This window comes from Corvus kubaryi, unplaced genomic scaffold, assembly GCF_017639235.1.
Source record: "Corvus kubaryi isolate FWS band 111438036 unplaced genomic scaffold, C.kubaryi_AGA036_p1.0 137, whole genome shotgun sequence".
Taxonomy (NCBI): Eukaryota; Metazoa; Chordata; class Aves; order Passeriformes; family Corvidae; genus Corvus; species Corvus kubaryi.
Genome location: NW_024580671.1, coordinates 33,890,235 through 33,911,166, shown reverse-complemented (window position 1 = coordinate 33,911,166; position 20,932 = coordinate 33,890,235). Strand labels below are relative to the sequence as shown.

The window sequence follows — 20,932 nt, the reverse complement described above, 5'->3', positions numbered from 1 at the left end:
TCTCTATTAAATCATAGCAGTATTTTGTATAGAATCTTTTCCACCTTTCGCCATTGTTCTGTGTATTAGTACTGACAAAACCATCACAATCCAGACCTTACAGCACTAGGTGGGGTGTCAACCCGACCATGCATTGCACAGTTCCATTGCTAGCCACGTGTTACTGTTGTTGGAACTACTAGCAGCTATAATTACTGCCCTAAGGACCTCTATAAGCATCTGAAGTGTAGGCTTACACAAAATTATACTAACAATGGAAGAAATATTCTTGTGTAACCCTGTACTTATCTATTTATTATTTCACATTTTCACTCTCTGATTTTCTGGTCTCCTTTACATTATATTTAAATGGTACGTGTGAGTAAGGGTGGTCTTGCTTATTCTCACCTACTGAAACCAGTGTTTCAGTAGGTTATGTTTGCATAGTTACTTGCACTCTCTCCTTCCCAGACCAACATGTGAGTACTTTTCTGCTTGCCCACTCCAGTGGGTTCTCCACTGGGAGAGCACATCTTTCCCAGCTCAGTGCCCACAGCTTGCTGAACAGACCCTTGGGGGCAGCACTGCTGCGAACTTAATATGAACACTTTCCTGCTGAGAAGAGAAGAAATGGACATATGTTCGATCCTGCAGGTAGGGAAGGAGACAAGTGGGGCATTCCTTTTTATTCTGGAGGGGTGTTGCCAGTCCATTACTGTGTTGCCCACTGCAAAACTGTAGGTGTTTTGGGGCACAACTAACTGAAGAACATCTGGTTCCTGGTAACTCAGCAGAATTTAGGCATGAACTTGAGCCAAACTTCAGAGTCCTATCAAGGAGCAGAATCAGTATTTTTGTCCAATATTCATGTTCATAACTGAATTAATGTTAACTTGATGCTGATAATGGTACTCTCAGTGTGAGAGCCCAAGAATGAGGAGATGCCTTAAGTTACACTCCAGGAAGTAAATTTGTCATGGTCTTGTGCAACCTGTACTAGTTCACATTTCCACCCCCTTTCTTCTGTGCATTTCTCCAAACCTTTAATGCCACTCCCCAACATCTTTCTACCCCAGATCTCCTCACGATACATCCCATGGGAAGCAGGACTTTTGTGTCACAGGGCCATGACTCTGCTGTTACCCTGACATCCCTGTGTGGAAGCAGAGGTACTCAGGTGAGCAGCACTGCCCCTTCATGTGGCAAAACTGTAAGGCCTATGGAGACCTACAGAAGCTGGGCTATAGATACTTTTTCAGATGGTTTGAGTCTAAAGGCTGCAGAATCATTTTAGAAAATGCTATTTCAGACTTGCATCCAAACCCTGAATCCTACGTACCTATAGGTAGGTGGATAGGTGAAGACAACTGGGAGTTCTTCCCACCATCTCCCAAGTGCCAGCTCCAATCCAGAAACAATGTAGATGAGTGACTGCACTCTTTACAGATTGCAACTGAAATATTGTGCTGGCTTTGAGCCTAGGCAATGTGAACGCTCAATTCTTCATTTGTGCATCTCAGTTTTGATCCCTTTGCCACCTTTAAAATAGAGATGAGCACTTTCCTGCTTTATAGAAATTGTTGTGAGTTAATACATTCAAGATTATGGTATCCTTAAATACAAAAGAACGTGACGACAGCATGAATACTGGGTCTGCTCTTTCATTTTCACCTGTTGAACCAAATAAATATATTCAAATATAAATATATAAACACGTAAAAAGAAAAAAAAATAAAAACAAACAAATAAAACCAACCCACAGATAGAAAAGAAAATCAAATTTGTCACTGAACTTTTAAATGCTTTAGCAAATAAGCTAAGAAATATTTCCCTGGATTACTTTCTGCATTTTTACTGAGAACGTATAGTTGCCACAGAGACTGGTGTGCGTGAACATAGGTAAACGAAAGGAGGGGAGAGGGAATGCGTCCTCTGAATTTCCAGAGGGATCTGAAATGAGTATCTGGGTTAGCGGTGCGGCGGGGCGGGGATGAAGCCCGAAGACTCCCGGCCGTGCCCCCGGGGCCGCTTCCCAGAGGCGCTCAGGGACCCTGCGGGCCCGGGACGCTGCAAAGGGCGGGGGCGACGGCGCGGGGGCCGGGCTGGCTCCGCGGGGCTGAGCGGCGCTGCTCCAGCCGGCCGCGGGGAGAGCGGCATTTATAGACACATCCATAAGATTTCTATTTAAATCGCAGCCCAGACTGGTGGCACACGGGCTGTGTGCGGCTGCTGCTGCTGCCGCCGCCGAGAGGGGAGGAGGGGGCTGGAATTAAAATAAGGCACGAAGCTGTTTTAAAAATAGCGTGCGGGCTGCGCGGAGCGGCGCGGGGCGGGGCGGGGCGGCGGCAGCGCGGCCCCGGGGCGGCCCGGCCGGGAGTTCCTGGGCGCCTTGTATGGAGCGCGGCCGCCGCAGGGCCCGGCGCCCGCCCCCGCTCCGCGCCCCGACTTTCCCCGCTGCCGGCAGGCAAGGCAGGAGCCGGCAGCGATCTGCGCGTCTCCAACTCTCTCCCCTGCTTCCCTCCTCTTCTTTCAGGAGCCGCCACCCCGCCTGCCTCTCTCCTCCTCTTTCTGCTCTGCAATCAGTGGAATAAATCAGGGAAGGACGCGCGCACACACACGCAGAGTAGGATCTGTTGCAAAAGTAGCGCTGATGGCGGCGGATCAGATGAAGCTGGAGCTGCTGCTGGAGTAGCAGAGAGTGGAGTATCTCTCGCTCTCTCTCTTTTCTCTGTTTCGCCTCTTCCCCCACTCCACCCACAGATCTCCATCGTTTCTCCTCCTCCTCCTCCCCACCCTCGGCCGCGCTCCCGCTTCTCCGCGCATCTCTGGGCTGCGCCTCCTGCGAGGGGGCGGGTGAGGGGACCGGAGGAGGCTTTAAAGAACCACGGCCCCCCCGCACCGCCACACACACGATAATTGAATTTATTATTATTGCCGTCTCGCCGACTTGGGGAAGGGGGATCGATCTTCGATCAGGAAGATGGCTGCTGGCTGGCTGCTGGTCTTTAGCCTGACACTTTTCCAGTCCCTGGTGATGAACCACTCCTCGGAGGGACCCTTCCCCTCGGCCACCACGTAAGTCCCGGCAGGATCTGGGGGTCCGGGGCGGGGGCACGGCCGGGGCGGGGGCGCTCCTCGGCTCCAGGGACAGCGACAATACAAAGGGAAATCAAGTTAGACCGGGCGGAAAGTGGCGATCGGGGAAAATTGTAGGTTTTCGGCAGCTTTTGCTTAGAAAAGAGTCAGGGTAGCAGAAGGTCCCGCCGGTGAAGGCCGGCGGCGGGACTTTTGAGGTAAAGGCTCCGCCTGGGAATCCCGCTCCGGAGCGGCTCCCAAATAGACCCCGTCAGGTCATCCTTGCCGAGAAGAAAGTTTCGAGTTACACAGAGTCCGCCCCTTCCTCCCAACAGAGGTTATTCCAGCCTGGATGGAGTTTCAACACTGTTTACAAAAAACCCTGAAAACTTTCGCAATTTTAGTAAAAATCCACGCAGAAGGCGGATTTCGTTGCCTTTCCGCGGCCGGCGTGGGAAACGGGCAGGCGGGCATGGCTGGGAGTTCCGAGCCCGAGCTCCGGCTCCCTCCTGCCTGGCCGGGCTCCAGCGCACCCGCGGGGGCTCGGGGCTGCTGTGGGTCCGCGGGTGCGCACGCGTGGGTCCCACCGGAGGGGCTCTGCCACGCTTAAAGCCACACAGCTGAGGAACTGTTTTCTTCAGCCTTGGCCTTGCGGATCGTTACTTCTCAGAAATACCTTCTCGAGAGCTGAAGGATGCTCGCGGTGCACGCAGCTCGGTGCCTTGCCTGGCCCTGAGATAGAAATCTTTAAAGCACTGCAGAATTATTAGCACGAAAGTGTTGCCCAGAGCAGTGCAAAGATCAAATAATAATGATGCAATAAAAGAAAGGCAAAAGGAAGCCAATGCATCATATTGAAGATTCGCCTACAGATAGGAGAAAAAAAAAAAAAAAAAACCAACACGACAAAGCGCTATGTGATCGTGCTTTCTTCCTTTTCTTCTCTCTCACCTCATTATTTTTATATTCTTTTTGTTTGGTTGGCTTTTTCAAGCACTTACCTTAGTCCCCGAATCTGGGTTAAAGCTACCAGTAGGTAACTTTTAAGTGGATGACTCACTTTAATACATTTTACATAAGAAAAACAGTGCTAATGGTAGTCTTTCCTTATTGTTTAACACCGGGTAGAATTTATTGGTGTCGTTCATCCTGGGCAGAAGGACGCGTTACAGTAACTACGAGCAATGCATTTTCACCAATTAGTACTGCTGGTTTGTTGTTATAATTGGATTCAGTTCTGAGTATCGGTTCCATTATGAAAGACTTAAAGGGATGCTCGCACTGTTAAATGAAAGGAATACAAAGATAAGTGTAGAATAACCACTTAATATCCTGATATATATAATAAGTTGAAAAAATACAGCCTTTCATTGTAGGGGAAATTACCTTTTAAAATATTCTTGTGTTACAGTTTATAAAGATGTGCCATGTAGAAGCAAGTGTAGCAAAATACAAACCCAGGGCTTTTTAATTCATTGTTTTCTTGTGTTTGAGTTCCTGTATTTACGGTTTTTTGAGCTCCGGTATTTACGGTTTCTCACTGACCTGGTAGGTTATCATACACAACTAATTACAATTTATCTTTTATATGGATTTTTCTGAGTTTAAAAGAGAAAGAAGAATGGAACCCAGTGAAATTAAAAGAATACTATCTAAAAAGAATATGTAGAATTTCAAATAGAAGTCCAGATTGCTTTTTGACATAAGAATATGTGGTATTCTTTTAAAACTGGTTTTGTCTCCCTATCTATTTTTGCTAATTCCTTTCAGAATTTACCTTTATTGACAGTCATTATATTAGATTGAAGACAGTGAAACATATAACTTTACCTATACCTATATAAAGTAATTCAGAGTATTATGTTAGTCATCAACATTTCCATGTCCTACACAATCTACTTGCGGTTGGCTCTCTTTTTTTCTCATTGTTATTCCATTGAAATATCATAGAAACAATCTATAGCGACTGTCCATCCTTCATAGTACTGTTTCCCCTTTGAAATGGAACCAAAGTGCAAGCAAGGCTTAGTTTGTTTAGAAGGCAGCACACAACAGGTTGATGCATGGAGAGCTGCTTAGCAAAAAGTAATGATGTAACAGGTGCAGGGGAACATTTTTTCTATTCTTTTTTTAAGACTTGACAGCAGTGTTTCATTTCCTACTAAAAATTACAAATGGGGAAGAACAAAGAGAAGTGACGCAAATGCTCTTAATGTAAAAGATATTATATATTAAGAATATTAAAAATAGGAATAAAAAAACCACGGGAGAGGAGAATAAAGGAAAGAAAGGATATGAATAATTGAAGAACTGGAGGTTTGCTGATATTAGTACTTAGCTACCTGCTTTCTCCCCATTATTTTCAACCTCTTTTTTCTCTTAGTTAAAAAGTTGGTCTGAGGAAGCAGGATTTCCCAGCTGTTGTGTGAAAAATGTGCATATTCAGGGCTATAGAGTATATGATTTCTTCAACAACTCATTTTTGTGCAATCACTTTTCTTGCAGTCATCTGTTTCTTCTGCATTAATAAATATTTTACATGTACTTTTACTAAAACATTCAGAAGTCCCTATCACCAATACAATAATATACAAGCATGTAGTATTCTTAGCAAGAAATGCTGAACGTTTATGCAATGCCTGTTTGATAGAATCTCAGTATTTTTTTTTTAATTTTAATTCTCTGATAAGGAAAAAAACCCTGATATATTTACACAGCAAAATATAGAGAATTTCAGGTGAAGGTTTGTGTTTCATGAAATGGTAGCATTAATTTTTCATTGAAAATCTGATCAGGTGATATTGCATTCCTTGCTTCCAGTGTTGAAATATTTCACTGCAAATAGTGATGACTTTCCTTTAATAAACAATTTAAGTATAGTAGTAATTGTGTCTTGACCTGAGCTATCAGGCTTAGCTGCTGATTGATGCATATTGCATTCCATTTAAATATATTAATTGTGTCATGTATTAGGGATCTGTCTGTTGGTGCAAGATACCATGTTCTTACTTTTAACACTGCAAATCCAAGTCCTTCAATTACACATGCAACACAGCAGATATTTTGCACTTAGATGAGGATATTGTATACAGTACTCCTGGCACTATAACCACACTACTGCTATCACAGTATGCAAAGCACTTCTTTCTTTATAGCCATATATATTCACATCTGTACAGACTTCAGAAAAAAAATTCTATTAAATATACAAGGTTTGTATGTTTCCTGATAATGGTAGCAGAAAACTCCATTTATTTCTGTTTCTCTATACCGCATGAAGACAGACTTGACTTTAAGTATACCTTGTAATTCCTAAGTATCTTTTTGGCACAGCATGTGTTGATATTGTTGCTCGTAGTAATGTACTACATAAAGATACAACTTCTCCTTTCTGATAATAAACCTGTTTGTACTGATTAAAAAAGAAAGAAACAAACAAACAAACGAAACATATTTTAATTTTTTTAAACCTACAAATGAAGCCTTTCAAAATCAATGGGACTGTTTCTGTAATTACTACATAATTGTGGATATATCTTAATGTCTGTTCTTTTTATTTCCCCCCCCCCACCAAGTTTCCTCTGCCACTCCTTTTCTGTCTTTCCTTTATCTTATAACATTTTTTCCTCTTCAGTCACTTCTTCTGTATGTATGTATTACATTATATATTATATTCAAGACAGATCTGCCACTTAGATAAATTGGTGTAAAACATCGGTGGATAAAAATATAAAAAAGATAAAAATAGTATACATAGAAACGTATATCTATATGTATGCAGACAGGACATTTTTAGAAAAGAAGTTGTGTATTCCCATTTTTTACTTGCATGAATCATCTTTACTGTTTTGGTGTCATTAGGACAACTCAGGGAAGTCTATATGAGTCATATGAATTAGGGCTTTTACAACTGGGACATTCATATTTTTGGCTTCTGCACATGGACCTAACAAGTGTAGGTCCTGCTGAGAATGTGGCTGGGCTTGGTACTCAGCATCACTTTCTGTATGGCACCAGTGACCAAAGGTAGACAGATGACATTTATGATGTTTTCTTTTCAGCTGTTTCTACTGTCAGACTTAGGGATTTTGACACCTCTCATATGCGTAAAATCCCATTTATAGCTTAAAGTCTGTGATAGAAGTATGTCAGTTTAACTGCTGATGTTAATTAGAAAAGACTACTATATTAACGGATTATAAAATATCAGACTCTTTCTCATTTGAATTTTTTCTTTTCTCAACCTATTTAAAAATATTCACTATTAGGAAAAAAATAAAGTACTAAAGTGTACCTTCATATCAGTGAATTTGAAAGAGAGCCAAAAGATGTAATCTACTTAGAATCAGGGAAGTGCAATATCACCTCTTAGTGTTTTCTCAGCAGCACATGTCTAAATGCTGAGCATTATGCAAGATGCTTAAACCACTGATATTTTAAAGAGTGTTGCTCCATTCCATTCTTCTAGTGGAAACATACTTAGAATAAGTGTGAAACAGCTTGTTGATTGGTGGTGTTTATTTGGGTGTTTTGGTGGGATTTTTTTGATTGTGTGGTGGGGGGGGTTGTTATTATTATTTTTTTTAATGTCCCTGTACATGTGGTGATGATAAATGCAAATTATTTGAATTTACAAAACATTTTTCTGTTTTACATATTTTATGATGTAAATTCTGAATGGACAATTTTTTTTTATTTGTTTCCCTCCTGGGTATTTATGCTGAAGCCTCAGAATTTACAAATTCTATAGATTTACATTTTATTGAGTATGAAAATTCAGCTGAAAACATCAAAATAGATACTAATCATAAAAGATGAAATTTCATTGAAATAAATCAGCATTATAGAGGTTCTTGCCATCTTTCATTTTGCAGTGATGCTATTTTCAGAACTGCATTGCTCATACCCTGCAAAATGACTTTATCCAAGAATTCAGCTGCTAGAAAGAGAGCTGGAGCTTGGCAGCACATTAGCCTGAAATGTATTCATTGTTAAATAGAAGGCCTGTTGTAGAGATCTTAAAAATATTTATCTAGCAGAGTATTTGAAATTGATGGAAGCATGGTCAAATTCTTTCTGCTTTAATGTTTTGTAACAAAGGAACAACCCAGACTCTAGCTGCCCACTGGTAACTGACATGTTTGTGCCTTGATCCTTTCTTGCCTTCTTCGAGAATCCCGTATCCAAGGTAGTATCTTCTAGACCAATGTTTGACTTAAACATCTGTACGATAGGGATTGCAGTTTAGAAGCATTTTAGTAGAGAAGAATGACTCATTCTCTCTATTGCTGACCATAGCTGAAGTAGAATTGAACCCCAGACTGTTTTGTACTTCTTTGCAGCAGTACCCGGGCTTTTGATTCCCTATGCTTAAGCTGCATGTTGTGTTTAGAGTGCTTATAAACACCTTTGTGACAAAAGGTTATATTTTTGATGGCAGAAAATGTTGTTTTCTAGTGCCTTGTTAACAAATTTCCTTGAATAGAAGAAAAGATTTACCAGAAAACAACACTGGAATAAAATTACTGGACCATAGCTACAATTTGGTAAAGCCAGATGCCATAATTAATTTTTGTCTTTTAAAAATGCCGAATCAGACTTCTTGATATAAAGAATGACATCTCAGTGTCCTCAGTGTTCTGGTAAAGAAAATCATAGCTAGCACCTTGAAAATGCACAGAAAATAAGAAGTACAAAACAATAATTGCGTTTGTGTCCCCAGCCCTGGGCAGCGCATGTGTGTTCTGTCTTAGATCGCTCTTAGCCCATTCCTGCATCAGCTTTTTCATTCCCCCTACAGCTGCTGCAGGACAGGTATCAATGTATACTTAAATGATTTGCATTTGAAATTACAGCTCTGATTTATCTGTCTTACTGGATCTATTAAAGAGCCTGATCCCACTCAACTTTCCTCAAATATGCATAGGGCAATGCTCTGTTCTGTAGGTTCAGACCAAGAGCCAAATTTTGCATCAGTTGTGCCATTGCCTACTGTAGCAAATTGGTCATTGCTGTTAGGGGGAGTTATGATTCTTCTTGCCCTCCTGATTTCCAATAGTAAAAGAGAACTGGATTCAATATTGTTTGCAGAATATGACTTTTATGTTACACGGTACTGTGGAATGCACGCAGTGGTGCTGCAGGAGTGGCTCACCTTTAAGTTGGAAATATATAACACTGATAGTGAAATTACTGTCAACTGCACTTCTACTTCAGTAATGTTCATGGATTGTATATTCTCAATTTATGGCCAGACTCTGCTGCTTATACCCTGGAATGAATAAAGTTCCATTGATACTCTCAGAAGAATCTGTGCAAGAGTGAAGATTTTCAAAATACACTTCAGCACTTTTTAATAACTAAAATTAATGGCATGTGCCTGCAGCTATTCAGCTGAAGAGGGATTTTTCTTTTCCTTCTCCACTGCTTGCCAAACTATTTTTTGACCTACTCTGCTTCTAAGCAAACTCAGTGTTTCACATCTTCCCTCCTTTCATCCTTCCTTCCAGACTTAGTAAGTTTTCAGGGTGAAACGTAAGATAGACTCTCTCTTTCACAGCCACCCTGTGACAAGAATATGGCTCATTGTTTGTGAATGTTACACTAATGATGGTAGGGATAGGACCATGGTTTTTGCTTATGTCCCTCCTTACAAGACCTTTCTCTGCATGCCAACAGCAAACTGATGACAAAGAGTGAATTTCTGTTCCTTGTATAGTTTTTCCTATTTATTTACAAAGTTTCTAACAAGTTTATGAAAATGATTGACATTATTTTGCATCAACAAATCAGCAAGCTTTTGCAGATAATTACAGTAATTCAAAATCAGTCTTTTTTTTAAATCTGAGGCAGGCCTGAAATAACCATGGAATGTGAATGTGAAGTTGTAATATTGCTGACTATTACAAAAAGTGATTTATTTGATTTTCACCCTCCTTAAATTACATTCTGAATCCCTCTCATTTTAGGGTTGGATAGGGTAACTATAGTCTGATTTTGTAACAGATATTCTACATAGTGATTTAAAAATTTTTCTTTTTTGAATTTTCCTTTGTTTCTCCAGGACCATGAATATTCAGCCAGAAATGCAGAAACAAGATTTAAAAAAAAAAAAAATGTCCTATGGACCATATGAACTAAGAATCATTTTTGCACAGCCTTTATTAGATGTGACATGGATGTAGTGTAACATTGGATTAGTGGTCCTTTTTTCAGCATAAAATGCTTCAGTTCAAATCTGTGAGCAAAGTCTCTCAAATTTATTCATTATAATAAAATCTTATTCACTTTTGACATGATTTGAGAAGTAAATAAGAACACAAAGGAGTTGCTGAGTCCACAGTCTAGTTTTTGTAGGAATCAGGTGATAAATTTTGTTAATTTTTATTTAAAAGAGAAAAGCTAGACTTGATTCATCCAAACAGTATTTGAACTGAAGTGCTCCTATTGTCCCTGTTGAGGTTCCCACCAGACTGGTCTAGAAGCTTAAAATGTTCCCCAGTGATATCTCTCCTGCCCTTATCTTTACTGGGATTTTTATTATATTGTGATAGCGTGGAATAAATATTCTTTCAGGTAGGCATAAAAATAAAGTTACAAAAGTTCTGTGGCTAAGGGTGGTGCCAGTTCTAAAATATAAATCAAGTCATGCCACTTTTCTCAATTGTCATTATTAATACCATGCTGTGTTTTTCTTTATACACTAAGGTGCTCTTAAAGAAGTAAAAGGGAAGTTTTGTTCATTCTAGAAATGAGCAGAAATTTGCCACACTAGGTATATGTTGACTCTTGATCAGAAATTCAGACCTTTTCTATAGGAGGGAACTGAGTCACAGGAGCTGTTCTGTCGAAGATTATTGAAGTCTGGAATGGATGAATTGTGTTATCAACACTGCAGGAAGGAGAGGAGTAATGAAAAACAGATGACAGGAAGTGTGAATTACAAAGTTAGGGTTCTTACTATTCCTTCCCTTGACTCTTACAGGTCAGTCCTGCACACATAGATCCAATGTCCCATGAGACCAGTCAAAGTGTGGAGGGTTAAGTACAACAGTCCACTAAAAGGCAAATTTTAGTTAATAATGTTCTGATGTGGACTAGAGGTGATAAAAATGGTTTATTTTGTAAATGGGTAAATGAAGCCCCACAGTAATCATTTTCCCCCAGTGTGGATTGGGGTAGTCTATTTGTTAGAAGTCTTGTGGATCCTAAATACAACCCTATACTGGGAGTCAATGCTCTTTATTTGGGGAATGCTCTGCCCTTAAAACTATGTTTTATGAGTTTATTCCAGAAATGTGGTGGCTTCTCATGCAGATGTTAATGCAGAAGTTCTTTTTTTGCAGTGTATGGCAGTTTTCTTGCAATTTATTTAAGTAGAATAAAATATAATACATAATAATATACTATTCATTGGTAAGTAGAGTAATTTCTGCAGATATTATTGAACATCCATTTTTTCTGTTAGCCTCACTTGTAATTTTATTATTTTTGTGTATGGGTGTAAAAAGTACTTTAGATTTTTTTTGAAGACAGGTCAAAGTGAAGAATAATTCATGTAGAGACAGAAACTAAGTGTAGTGAGCAATGAACCTTCTTGCACCATCATCATCTGTGGAAAGTATCCTGCATTACGTTGATTAGCTCTGTGTGTGTTTCATAATGCAGGGAGTATTTCAGTATTTCTTGATCTGAGCCTTTTCTCAGAAATTAATTCAGTGGCACCAGTTTTGGAAAAAAAAAAGAAAAAAGAAAAAAGAAAAAGAAAAAAAAAAAAGAAAAAAAAAGAAAAAAACCCCAAAAAAATAGAGGCAGTAGACTCTGTAATTTACCTTTATTTAATCACAAATATTCTTATTTTGTTTTCTATGATGTACATCCAGAATTGTGTGTACCGTTGCTGAGCTTTTTATCATTAAATGCCTCTCTTTATTGTTATCTGCCTTGCTTTAACTACCTTGCCTTATTTCTCAAGTTTTGTACCTAGTTTTCTATATTAATTTCTCTCATTAAAGTAGGAAACTTCAGTGTCTTACCATTTAGTCAGGCAAGGGTTTATTGTCAAGATTAATTTGTTAGCTAATGCCTCTAAAGCCTTCTGTAGTTGAAAAGTGTTGTTAAGCTGTTAAACCTAATTTATTAAGATGTGTGTTTGCTATATTCCCACTTTGCCTCAGAAACTTGCATGACCAAATCTTTCCTAGATGGATGATACCTCTGGTTTACCTGGTTCTCAAAGTGGTTTCTTAATAGAATCTTTTTAGAAAAGGTACCATTATATCTGCTTCTTTTGGTAACTTGTGATCTGGGGATCTGGAAGAAATTAATCCCCACGATCTGTACTTCTTGGATGTACACAGATTGCAAAACATAAGTTTAACAGCATTTTTAGAAACTAACAGGAGTCAGCAAAAATCTGCAGACAGTATCATGAAAAGAAGCCAGTATGTGACTCATGCCTACGCCACACACTCGTTGCACTCCTTTGCCAGTCGTGCCAATTCCTTTTCCACTGTGGAAAGCACTGGGAGCTGTGGATCTGGGGACCTTCTGAAATTTGTACTCTGAATATTTTGTACTTGAAAAAGAGACAATGGTTAGATAGAAAACTAGCCAAGGGCTCATGACACGAGTTCATTAACATGATCTGTTGCTTCTTTTGCAGCACAGGTTACTGCTGGTTTTATTCCATTTCTAAAATGGGAATGACACCCAAATTGTCATCCTGCTTGAATCAATGTGTTTAATAATGCAAGGTGTCCTGTTTCTATAAGAAAGATGGTAAGAAAAGTACATATTTTTTTCTGTTTACAGACTAGTAGCATGCCTATGACGATCACCAGCAATCGCTAATTACCTGACAATCACCAAGACTCTTCAGATTTCAAGCAAGATTAACATAGTTTTCATAGCAATTATTTTTGTTTGCTACAGACAGTAGCAATAGAAGTGTAGCCCCTTTATTATTTTTTTTTGTTGTTGTTGTTATTTATCAAGGCACTTTTTTCCTGAGCAACTTCTTGATTAAATTTTTTATCTGCTGTGAACATATTTTAGATTATGTGGTAGATATATAAGCTGGGAGAGAATCACTAATATGTGCAGGAACATGTCTTAAGGAGATTTCGGCATAATATACACACGGGGAAAAGGTTTGTGGTAATTGAAGGCAGAATGTGGTCTCTTTTGACTGATTAGAAATACATGAGGGATTTGTGCATGACTAAGAGTATGTCTAGGATACACTCTAAATGTCTTTGGAAATGGTCGGGTGCCCAATTTCATCCTTCTTTGCATCAGTGTAATTTCAGCATAATGAATATCAGTCCTGTATCATTTAAATCCTGAGTGCAAAGATGAATCCACATAAAATAATTTCTGATTAAACACATACAGGTTTCATTGCAACAGAATGAGTCATCACTGTCAAGGCCTGATTGTGAAAATTACATAAAATAAAATGTAATACATGATTATATTAGGCTTTGAAGAGGGGAATTGTGAGATATCTCAAGGAAACCATGTGTGATATCAGATGTGGTCATTTGTCTTCCTTTTAAATTATAAGCTCTGACACCACTTCATTGTCTGTGCCCCACTGAGCAAGTGTCCATGTAAGAAAGAAGTTCTTAATGTACTGGAAGGCACTGAAAAATGTTCCCCCAGATTAGGAACAAACACGATTTTATTACCTAAAATTGTGGAATTGTAAGGAAGAAACACTTTCCTTTTCAAGGTACAGCAATATCTAGTAGTGTGGTGGCTAACTCTAAGTGGCTTTCACGAATGTACGTTTTTGTAGTTTTATTTTTGCTTTTAGTTTTTTGCTTCTTAAGCAATTAGTTCTAGACCTTAATTTGGAAGGGTAGAAATTATAGAAGTAATTTAATTTAACCCCTCATTATGCACAACCAAGTAATTCATTAATCTTTTGGGTATGAAGTCTTGATTTTTGTGGTAATCAGCAAGAAATTTACAGACAAACTTTATATTTGTTTTCAGTGAAGCTGGATTTACTCTGAGAGATTATATTGATGCTTTATGGGGACATAAGGTAAAATTCTGATATGATAGCTGCTTTGCTAATAGAAGCAAAAGCCAGTGTCTTTACTCATCTTATATATATATGTTCCTTGTATAGATACACTCTCCCAGTCTGCAAAATTAGGATTGAAAACACCCATCACTTCCTTGCACGGATGGTGAGAGTTTCAGTTAACAAATGACCATACAGAATTTTGCAGTGGATGTATGGAACAATAATTTGCTTGCAGGTACTTTGTTGATAGCATTTTTTCCTTTCATAACTCCATTTATTGATAGAAAAAAAGTACTTTTATGGCCTGTGAGGTAGTCTTGCACAAACTAGACTAGTAGTCATGCTCAGTTGTTCTTGTAGGTATCCATGCTTCTACAAACACTTTATGTATTCGTTAGTGATGCTTTCCACATTGCAAATAGAAGTTAAACATTGATGATTAAATCTTTTGTTCCACACATCTCATTAACTGGGGGTCTATTTCTTTTTGGTGAATAGTATTCTACTCAACAATTGTCCCATTACTCTCTGTGGGAATAATGTGTTTCTAGAATAAAGTGATGATCAATGTTTTAAAAAATCTTTTAGAAAAACTTTTCAAAAAAGTAAAAAGTAAGTTATGCTATTTTAAAGCTTAAACCCTTGAAAACTAGGAATAGCAAGATAAGAAACTGCCTTACGCCTTAAATTGTTTTCCTTATAATATCTTCATTGTGATCCTGTCTCCAGTTACAAAACCAAAATTTTTTTCTGCTGGAAACACCTTTCATTGAGAATGTTACTCAAAATGCAACCCCACTCTAGGAGTGGTGTATTTTGTAGATAATACTGGCAAGGATGAAAATGAGATACTTTGTCTCTAGCAATGTAAAACTAGTATTAGTTGCCATTACATGGAGAGAGTGTAAAAACATCTGCCTTTGGGGATTAAAAGTAATTTATTAGCCAAAGCTATTCTCTGAACCCAAAAGCTATGATAAAGATATCCTATTCAAAGACGTGTTTTGAGATGTTTGGATTTTTTTATCGCTAGGATCTCGTTTCACTGCAGAAAGAGTGATCACTGGTTGATGCCATGTTTTTTATGCTGTGCGACTTCAATAATTAGTACTACAGTCTCTCTGTGGGCAGGAATTATTTTCTAGCTGGGATTTTTCCTGAAAATTAACAAATTAACAGGAAATATCAGCAATATACCAGAGAAGTACTGACTGTTCTAGTTACCCACATGGTTGAAAAAAAATCAAGCTTCTTGTGTGTCTATCTCCACATTTAATTGTGTGGTGATTTGTAAGCAACCATAACCAAATTTAACAGATTTCAATACTTTACATTTTAGATTTCTGGTGTACCAGATCCAAATTTCCTACACTGATACTTAGGGATGTGTATTTGGATCAAAATTTCTCAAGGCTTTCTTAATGGCCAAAAAGGTAACCTGCACACCAGGATCATATGCAATATCACTCAAAGACTGCATAAAATAAAGAAGTTCTTCATTTCTTATAATGAAAGTTTCCTACAATGTCTGCAAAGTAATAAATTAAATAATTTTTTACTTTAAAAAACCAAAATCCAAAGAGAAAAACCCAACAAAAAACCCCACAAAACTTGCAGTATTTTAGATGTGTTTTACTCCAAAGTTCTTAAACAAATATTTGGTAGGCAAATCTAGGCTGCATGAGGTACACAGTTTTGTTTGTTGCTGTGAAATAGAGCTTTAATTCAACAGTAATTTAGATCGATTCAGTTTGTGGTTTGTTACTATGTGATTTGACACAGACACACACTCTCCATGCAACATTTCTTTCACCTGGGAAAATTGGATAATGAACTAATGAAGGTTTTCTTGGCTGATAATGCTGTCTGTTTTCAGAGCGCAGCAATTACACAATCTTTTAGCACTCAATGTCTATCTAAACAAAATCAATGCAAAAATAAGGGCTATTTACAGCGAAGTGTCATTATTTTATAATGTTTGGGTAGTTCTCTGAGAGTCTGAAATGATATTGAAATGATACAGTAAAAAAAAAATCTGAGGAGCTTTAAAGCCAGCAGTCTAATGGCCACCTGATTTTTCTATCAGCTCAAATAATTCATCACTACTTGTCTGCCTCCATACAAATGTAATGTTTATCATTGCTACTTACCTTTTCTTTTTAGAAAAGCTCAATTCTATACATCTCAAAACTAGACTTGATTTGAATTTACATGGTTTCAAAGTTGTAAGTTGAGACTGGATTGAAGCTTCCAAACCATTTATTTACAATAATACAGGAGTTTTGCGGTCTGTTTTTTTTTTTTTTTTAATTCTTACCCAGTTTTCTCCTTCATCAGTGAATTCTTCAAAAGGGCATGGCGAATTGCTTGGACAATTTTTTGTAATATACTGTGTAAGTGCTGATTTTTGCTATTACATATCAAAGCAGAATAAAGCTGAATTCTTATTGCCATTAAAATTATGGTAAAGATGAAGGCATATTCAGGCTATCAGCTACTTCACTTTAGCCTGCAAATTAAGGTAAGGAAAATTCAGATTAAATATACAAAATGCCTTGATATTACAACTAAGTATCTCGTGGGTCCATTCTCTAAAAGCTGTCATGGTGCTTTTGAAATGTTAAGCTTCTAAATTTGTACTGAAGAGAAATCTGAAAGAGCAAAAGCTCTCTTCTGTATTACTTTGGAGCTGGACAGTACTTTTTCCATTTCCCAACTTTTTTATTTTCAACTGTTATATTTTTAAAAAGGAAAAAAAAGCCAAAAACCTTGCCATTTTTTAGTTCACTTAAAAGGTACGAACCGGGTTAAACCGTTAAAACATATAACCACATTACCACAGTACAAGTATGGAATGGTGTCATAATATGAGATGAAATAAAATATTCTACTATAGGCTTTCTTTTTTTTTGATCAAGTACTGAATTAGCTACTTGATCTAAAGAAATTGTTACTAAATTACTCTGATAAAATATATTCCCTGGAAACATTTCAGGTCAGTTTGGACAGGGCTCTGTGCAACCTGATCTAGTTAAAGATGTCCCTGCCCATTGCAGGGAATTGGACTAGATGACCTTTAAAAGTTCCTTATGACCCAAACTGTTCTATGATTCTATCTGTTTTTACAGTATTTCTGAATTCTTCTTTTAGTAGAATATCTGTGAATTGTTTTAAAGGCTTCTAGATGTTATCTTTTTTGCCAATCTACTCCAGAGAAGCATGGTGATGTTGACTAGCTTTCACTTCTGTCTTGGGTAATACCTTTTAATGATATTAAGTTTGACCTTTTCTGTTCTCATGCAGTGGAAAAAAAAAATGCTAAATCTCCATGGAAATGGTCTGTAATCCCTGTTTTCTGAGTGGTGGTAAAAGAATTTCAAAAATTCATAGAAATAGAATATAATCTGTTGCATCATTTTTTATATCTGTGATGCATTTCTGGATCTGTTTTCTAATATGGCTGAATCTGTTGTGTACAATTCAGTCTGACCTATGTGAACGAAGTATGTCAGGCTAGGTCTGCCATAGGTCTGAGTTTTCCTGTGTACACATCTCAAACAGCAGCACTGCATGCATCATGGAAGTGTATCTCTGTTCTTATGAACACAATGCTTGAAATCTCCAAACAAGGAACAGTTCCCGTATCACTACAGATTCTTTGTGACGGAAACTTATCAGAAGGAGGCAGAGATCCTTAGACAGAAGGTTTGTCAGGGAAACAGCATCCCTAGTAATGATAAAGCAATATATTTTATGTCTCCTAAGGGTTTTCCCTAATAATACCTGTAGGGGAATAAGTAATGGCAGGGGTAACGTTATGTATACTAATGTGTATGCACCTCTAAGATGATGCAGACAGTCACATCTTTCTATATTTTTTTCTCCTATGTGTTCATTGTAGTTATCAATATAGGAGAGACATGGCTTAGTACCCAGGAGAATGGTATAATATCTGTCATAGATGACACCATTAGTGACAGGAAGGACAGAGCGGTAGTTTGCCCAATATTTACTACAGTGCTCTTAGTGCTTTGTAAATGGATGTTGTCACCATTTAGGACTTCATAAAACTTAATAAATCTCTCTCTTAGCATTCTTATCCTGCAGTTGTCTTTGCATGTGAATATTTCTGAACAGTGAAGCTGTGCGACAGATAGGAAAATAGTATTTGTAGGACTGGGCACAGCTAATTTATTAAAGGAGATACATTATTTTTTACAGTACATCTAGTATGGACCTGTTTTGTCTTCAGACTATGATCAGTGGAAGAGACTTAAATGTCAGACTATGATCAGTGGAAGAGACTTAAATTTCTGTATCTCAGCTTCAGTGAATTGTTTACAGCTATTCAGGCTCGAGTTGTATGTATGACTACATTGAGATCCATTCGTTTGGGTGGGAGTAGCATGTGACATGTAATTGTTGATACATGTTTTGCTGTATTTCTCTGTGCTGGCAATGTTATTGAGACTATACAGCAGTATTATACTTTCCCATTATGAAGTGTGGGATAGCTAGTAGGATATTCTTAACTACAGAATCACAAAAGGTTGAATGTTAATCTACACGACTTCCAAAGAAAGCACAAAGGAAAGCTTTTCAAAAATAAAGACTGTACTTTAAACCTAAATTTATAAAGTCCTTTTATAAGCAGCTAGTGACTGTGTGACCTTAGGTATATGGCATGGTTATCTCTGCCTCTGCTAATTGGTCTGTGCCACACATCATTGCCACTCTGCACCATGCCAGGCAAAACCCCTTGCTCTGAATCTGACTTCCGCCAAGTACTGAATCATTTAATCCTCTGTCTTTTAAACTATGGGGGAAATGCATGGATGAAGATGGCAAAACTCATGTTGATGCCAGAAAAACCATAATTTTACCCTGTACAGTTTGAAATTATTCCTGTGACAGTAAGGTACACAGAACTACTGTATGTCTGTGTGGATCACACACAGATTTCCTCTGTGAGACTTTAGCTCTTTATTGAGCTGAATGTAAGTTCATTATCTTCCATGTCTTTTTATATTCATTTGCCTCTTGCCTCTGTGTAATTAAAGTTAATATCTATGTAAACATTAGTTATGTACACTCAGCAGATAAGTGTAACTACTTACTAGTGGTTAAAACTAGCTGGTGGGCAAATAATTAGGGTTACTTTTGAAAAAGATTCAGAGGTATTTTGCAGTTGCCGCCTATGCTGTGTGTCGAAACTGAAACATCCACATTTATAAGTATTTAACATCTTTCATGAGGACCAAGCATTTTCTCTCACTCATACTCATTAATTTTTAACAAATAAATATGGATTTCATCTACTATTGATGGGGAAAAAAAAGGCTTTTCAGTTTGTTTTCTGAGAAAATAATAGTTACTGAAGCATAAATTAAGCTTGGCCAGCAATAGATACAGTTTGTTGAACACTAGGGAATACTTAAAGGCCATTTGGTTTCCTTTTCCCCAAAAAAAAAATGCAAGCTGAATCAGATATTGTGTAACAGGCTACCTGGATTGTTATGAGTCAGGGAAGGTGGAGTGACATTTGGTTTCTTTGTTTAGGATTTATGTAGGTTTTAGAAAGGGATATATGTGTAAAAATAGCATGATTTTCTCTACTTCCCAGCAGTGCTATTTCTTTATCCCTAATCTGTATAAACCCAAATATTTCTGTTTACTGGGAGATCAGAAATTTGAAAGAAGTGGTGCATCTCAGGTGGGAGGAAGGTAGCATCCACCTGTTGAAAGCAAGTTCCTGCTACAGCTAGAAGGATGCCCTTCCATTTGAAATTCAGTACTGTTTCTCTGTTAAAACAAAGAAAGGGATTTGAAGTCTTTGCAATAGGATTGTTTCATTAATTGGTTAGTATTTAAGGAATCCTACATGATTTTTCTTCTGTTATGTTCACGTATGTACCTGTGATTCATCAATTTAGAAAGAAGTGCTGTCAGATTAGCAGAGGAAGAGCGACCTGGATTCAGACAGATGCCAGTCAAAGCTGGAAAGCCCATTTCCAGTGACATTGCAGGGATGGCTACTCGCTGGAGTTCACTTTGGAGTGCAAATGTGGCTGCAAAGGCCTCAGGCTTTTGGCTAAGGAGCATCAGGAAAGGGATCCACCTGAGGAGCCCAGGTTTGACACAGTTGGATTGCATCCAGCTTGGAGTATTACTGTGCCTTCCTGTAGAAGCTGGAGCTGCTGATAACTAATGAGGTCTGTACCATGTTCAGAGTGCTTGCTGACAGCATGTCACAGAGCAGCAGCGTAATATAAATAATAATATTTTACTCTGTTTTCTTTATTGCTCTTTGTTGCTTATATTTTTAGCTGCTTGCTGCAAGAGATGGGCCTCTGGATTGCTTGCTCTGGTGCACACACTTTCTTTTTCGCTGGCTGTATCTCTCTGTCTCTTGACAGGTGTAAGGAGGATCCTAAATATAGAAGCCACCCGTCAGTTGGCTTCAGCAATCAGCAAGCACTGATTTAGTATTTCTCTTAACCAGCTAAGCTCCAGAAGGGTGTCTCTTTTAAACTTTTATCAATTTATTCCACTTCAAGCTTTCTTCAAAATTGTTAACAGACCAGGTTATCCTACAGCATGAAGAATACTATTAATAGGCATGTTTCAGAAATTATGGTTGTCAAGAATGGCTTTTGCAATGGAAAGGAGAAAAAATGCTTTTTAAAGAAGTCCCTTGTTTTAGTAGTTTAGTTAATGATGCAGTATCTCATTGGGGAAAACAGTGAGACCAGGTGTAAGTACAGTCTCCAGTTTTTAGATGAGCACACTTTCAGACATAAGTAGTTGCACACATTCCTATGAGTTTTTCCTTATAAGAAG

At 38.1% G+C, this 20,932-nt stretch overlaps 1 protein-coding gene across 9 annotated transcripts in view; it reads left to right on the top strand.

Annotated features, from left to right (window-relative positions):
- The first annotated feature begins 2,356 nt into the window (after positions 1–2,356).
- CACNA2D1 (calcium voltage-gated channel auxiliary subunit alpha2delta 1) overlaps positions 2,357–20,932 on the top strand; it is a 365,110-nt gene continuing 346,534 nt past the window's right edge. For 4 of the 9 annotated variants that reach the window (XM_042018476.1, XM_042018481.1, XM_042018475.1 and 1 more), the window contains exon 1: positions 2,357–3,054. In XM_042018476.1, the coding sequence (XP_041874410.1) occupies positions 2,960–3,054 (95 nt within the window). In that variant the 5' untranslated portion in view covers positions 2,357–2,959. The remainder of the gene's footprint in view (positions 3,055–20,932) is intronic. The other 5 variants (XM_042018480.1, XM_042018477.1, XM_042018479.1 and 2 more) reach the window with 3 other exon arrangements.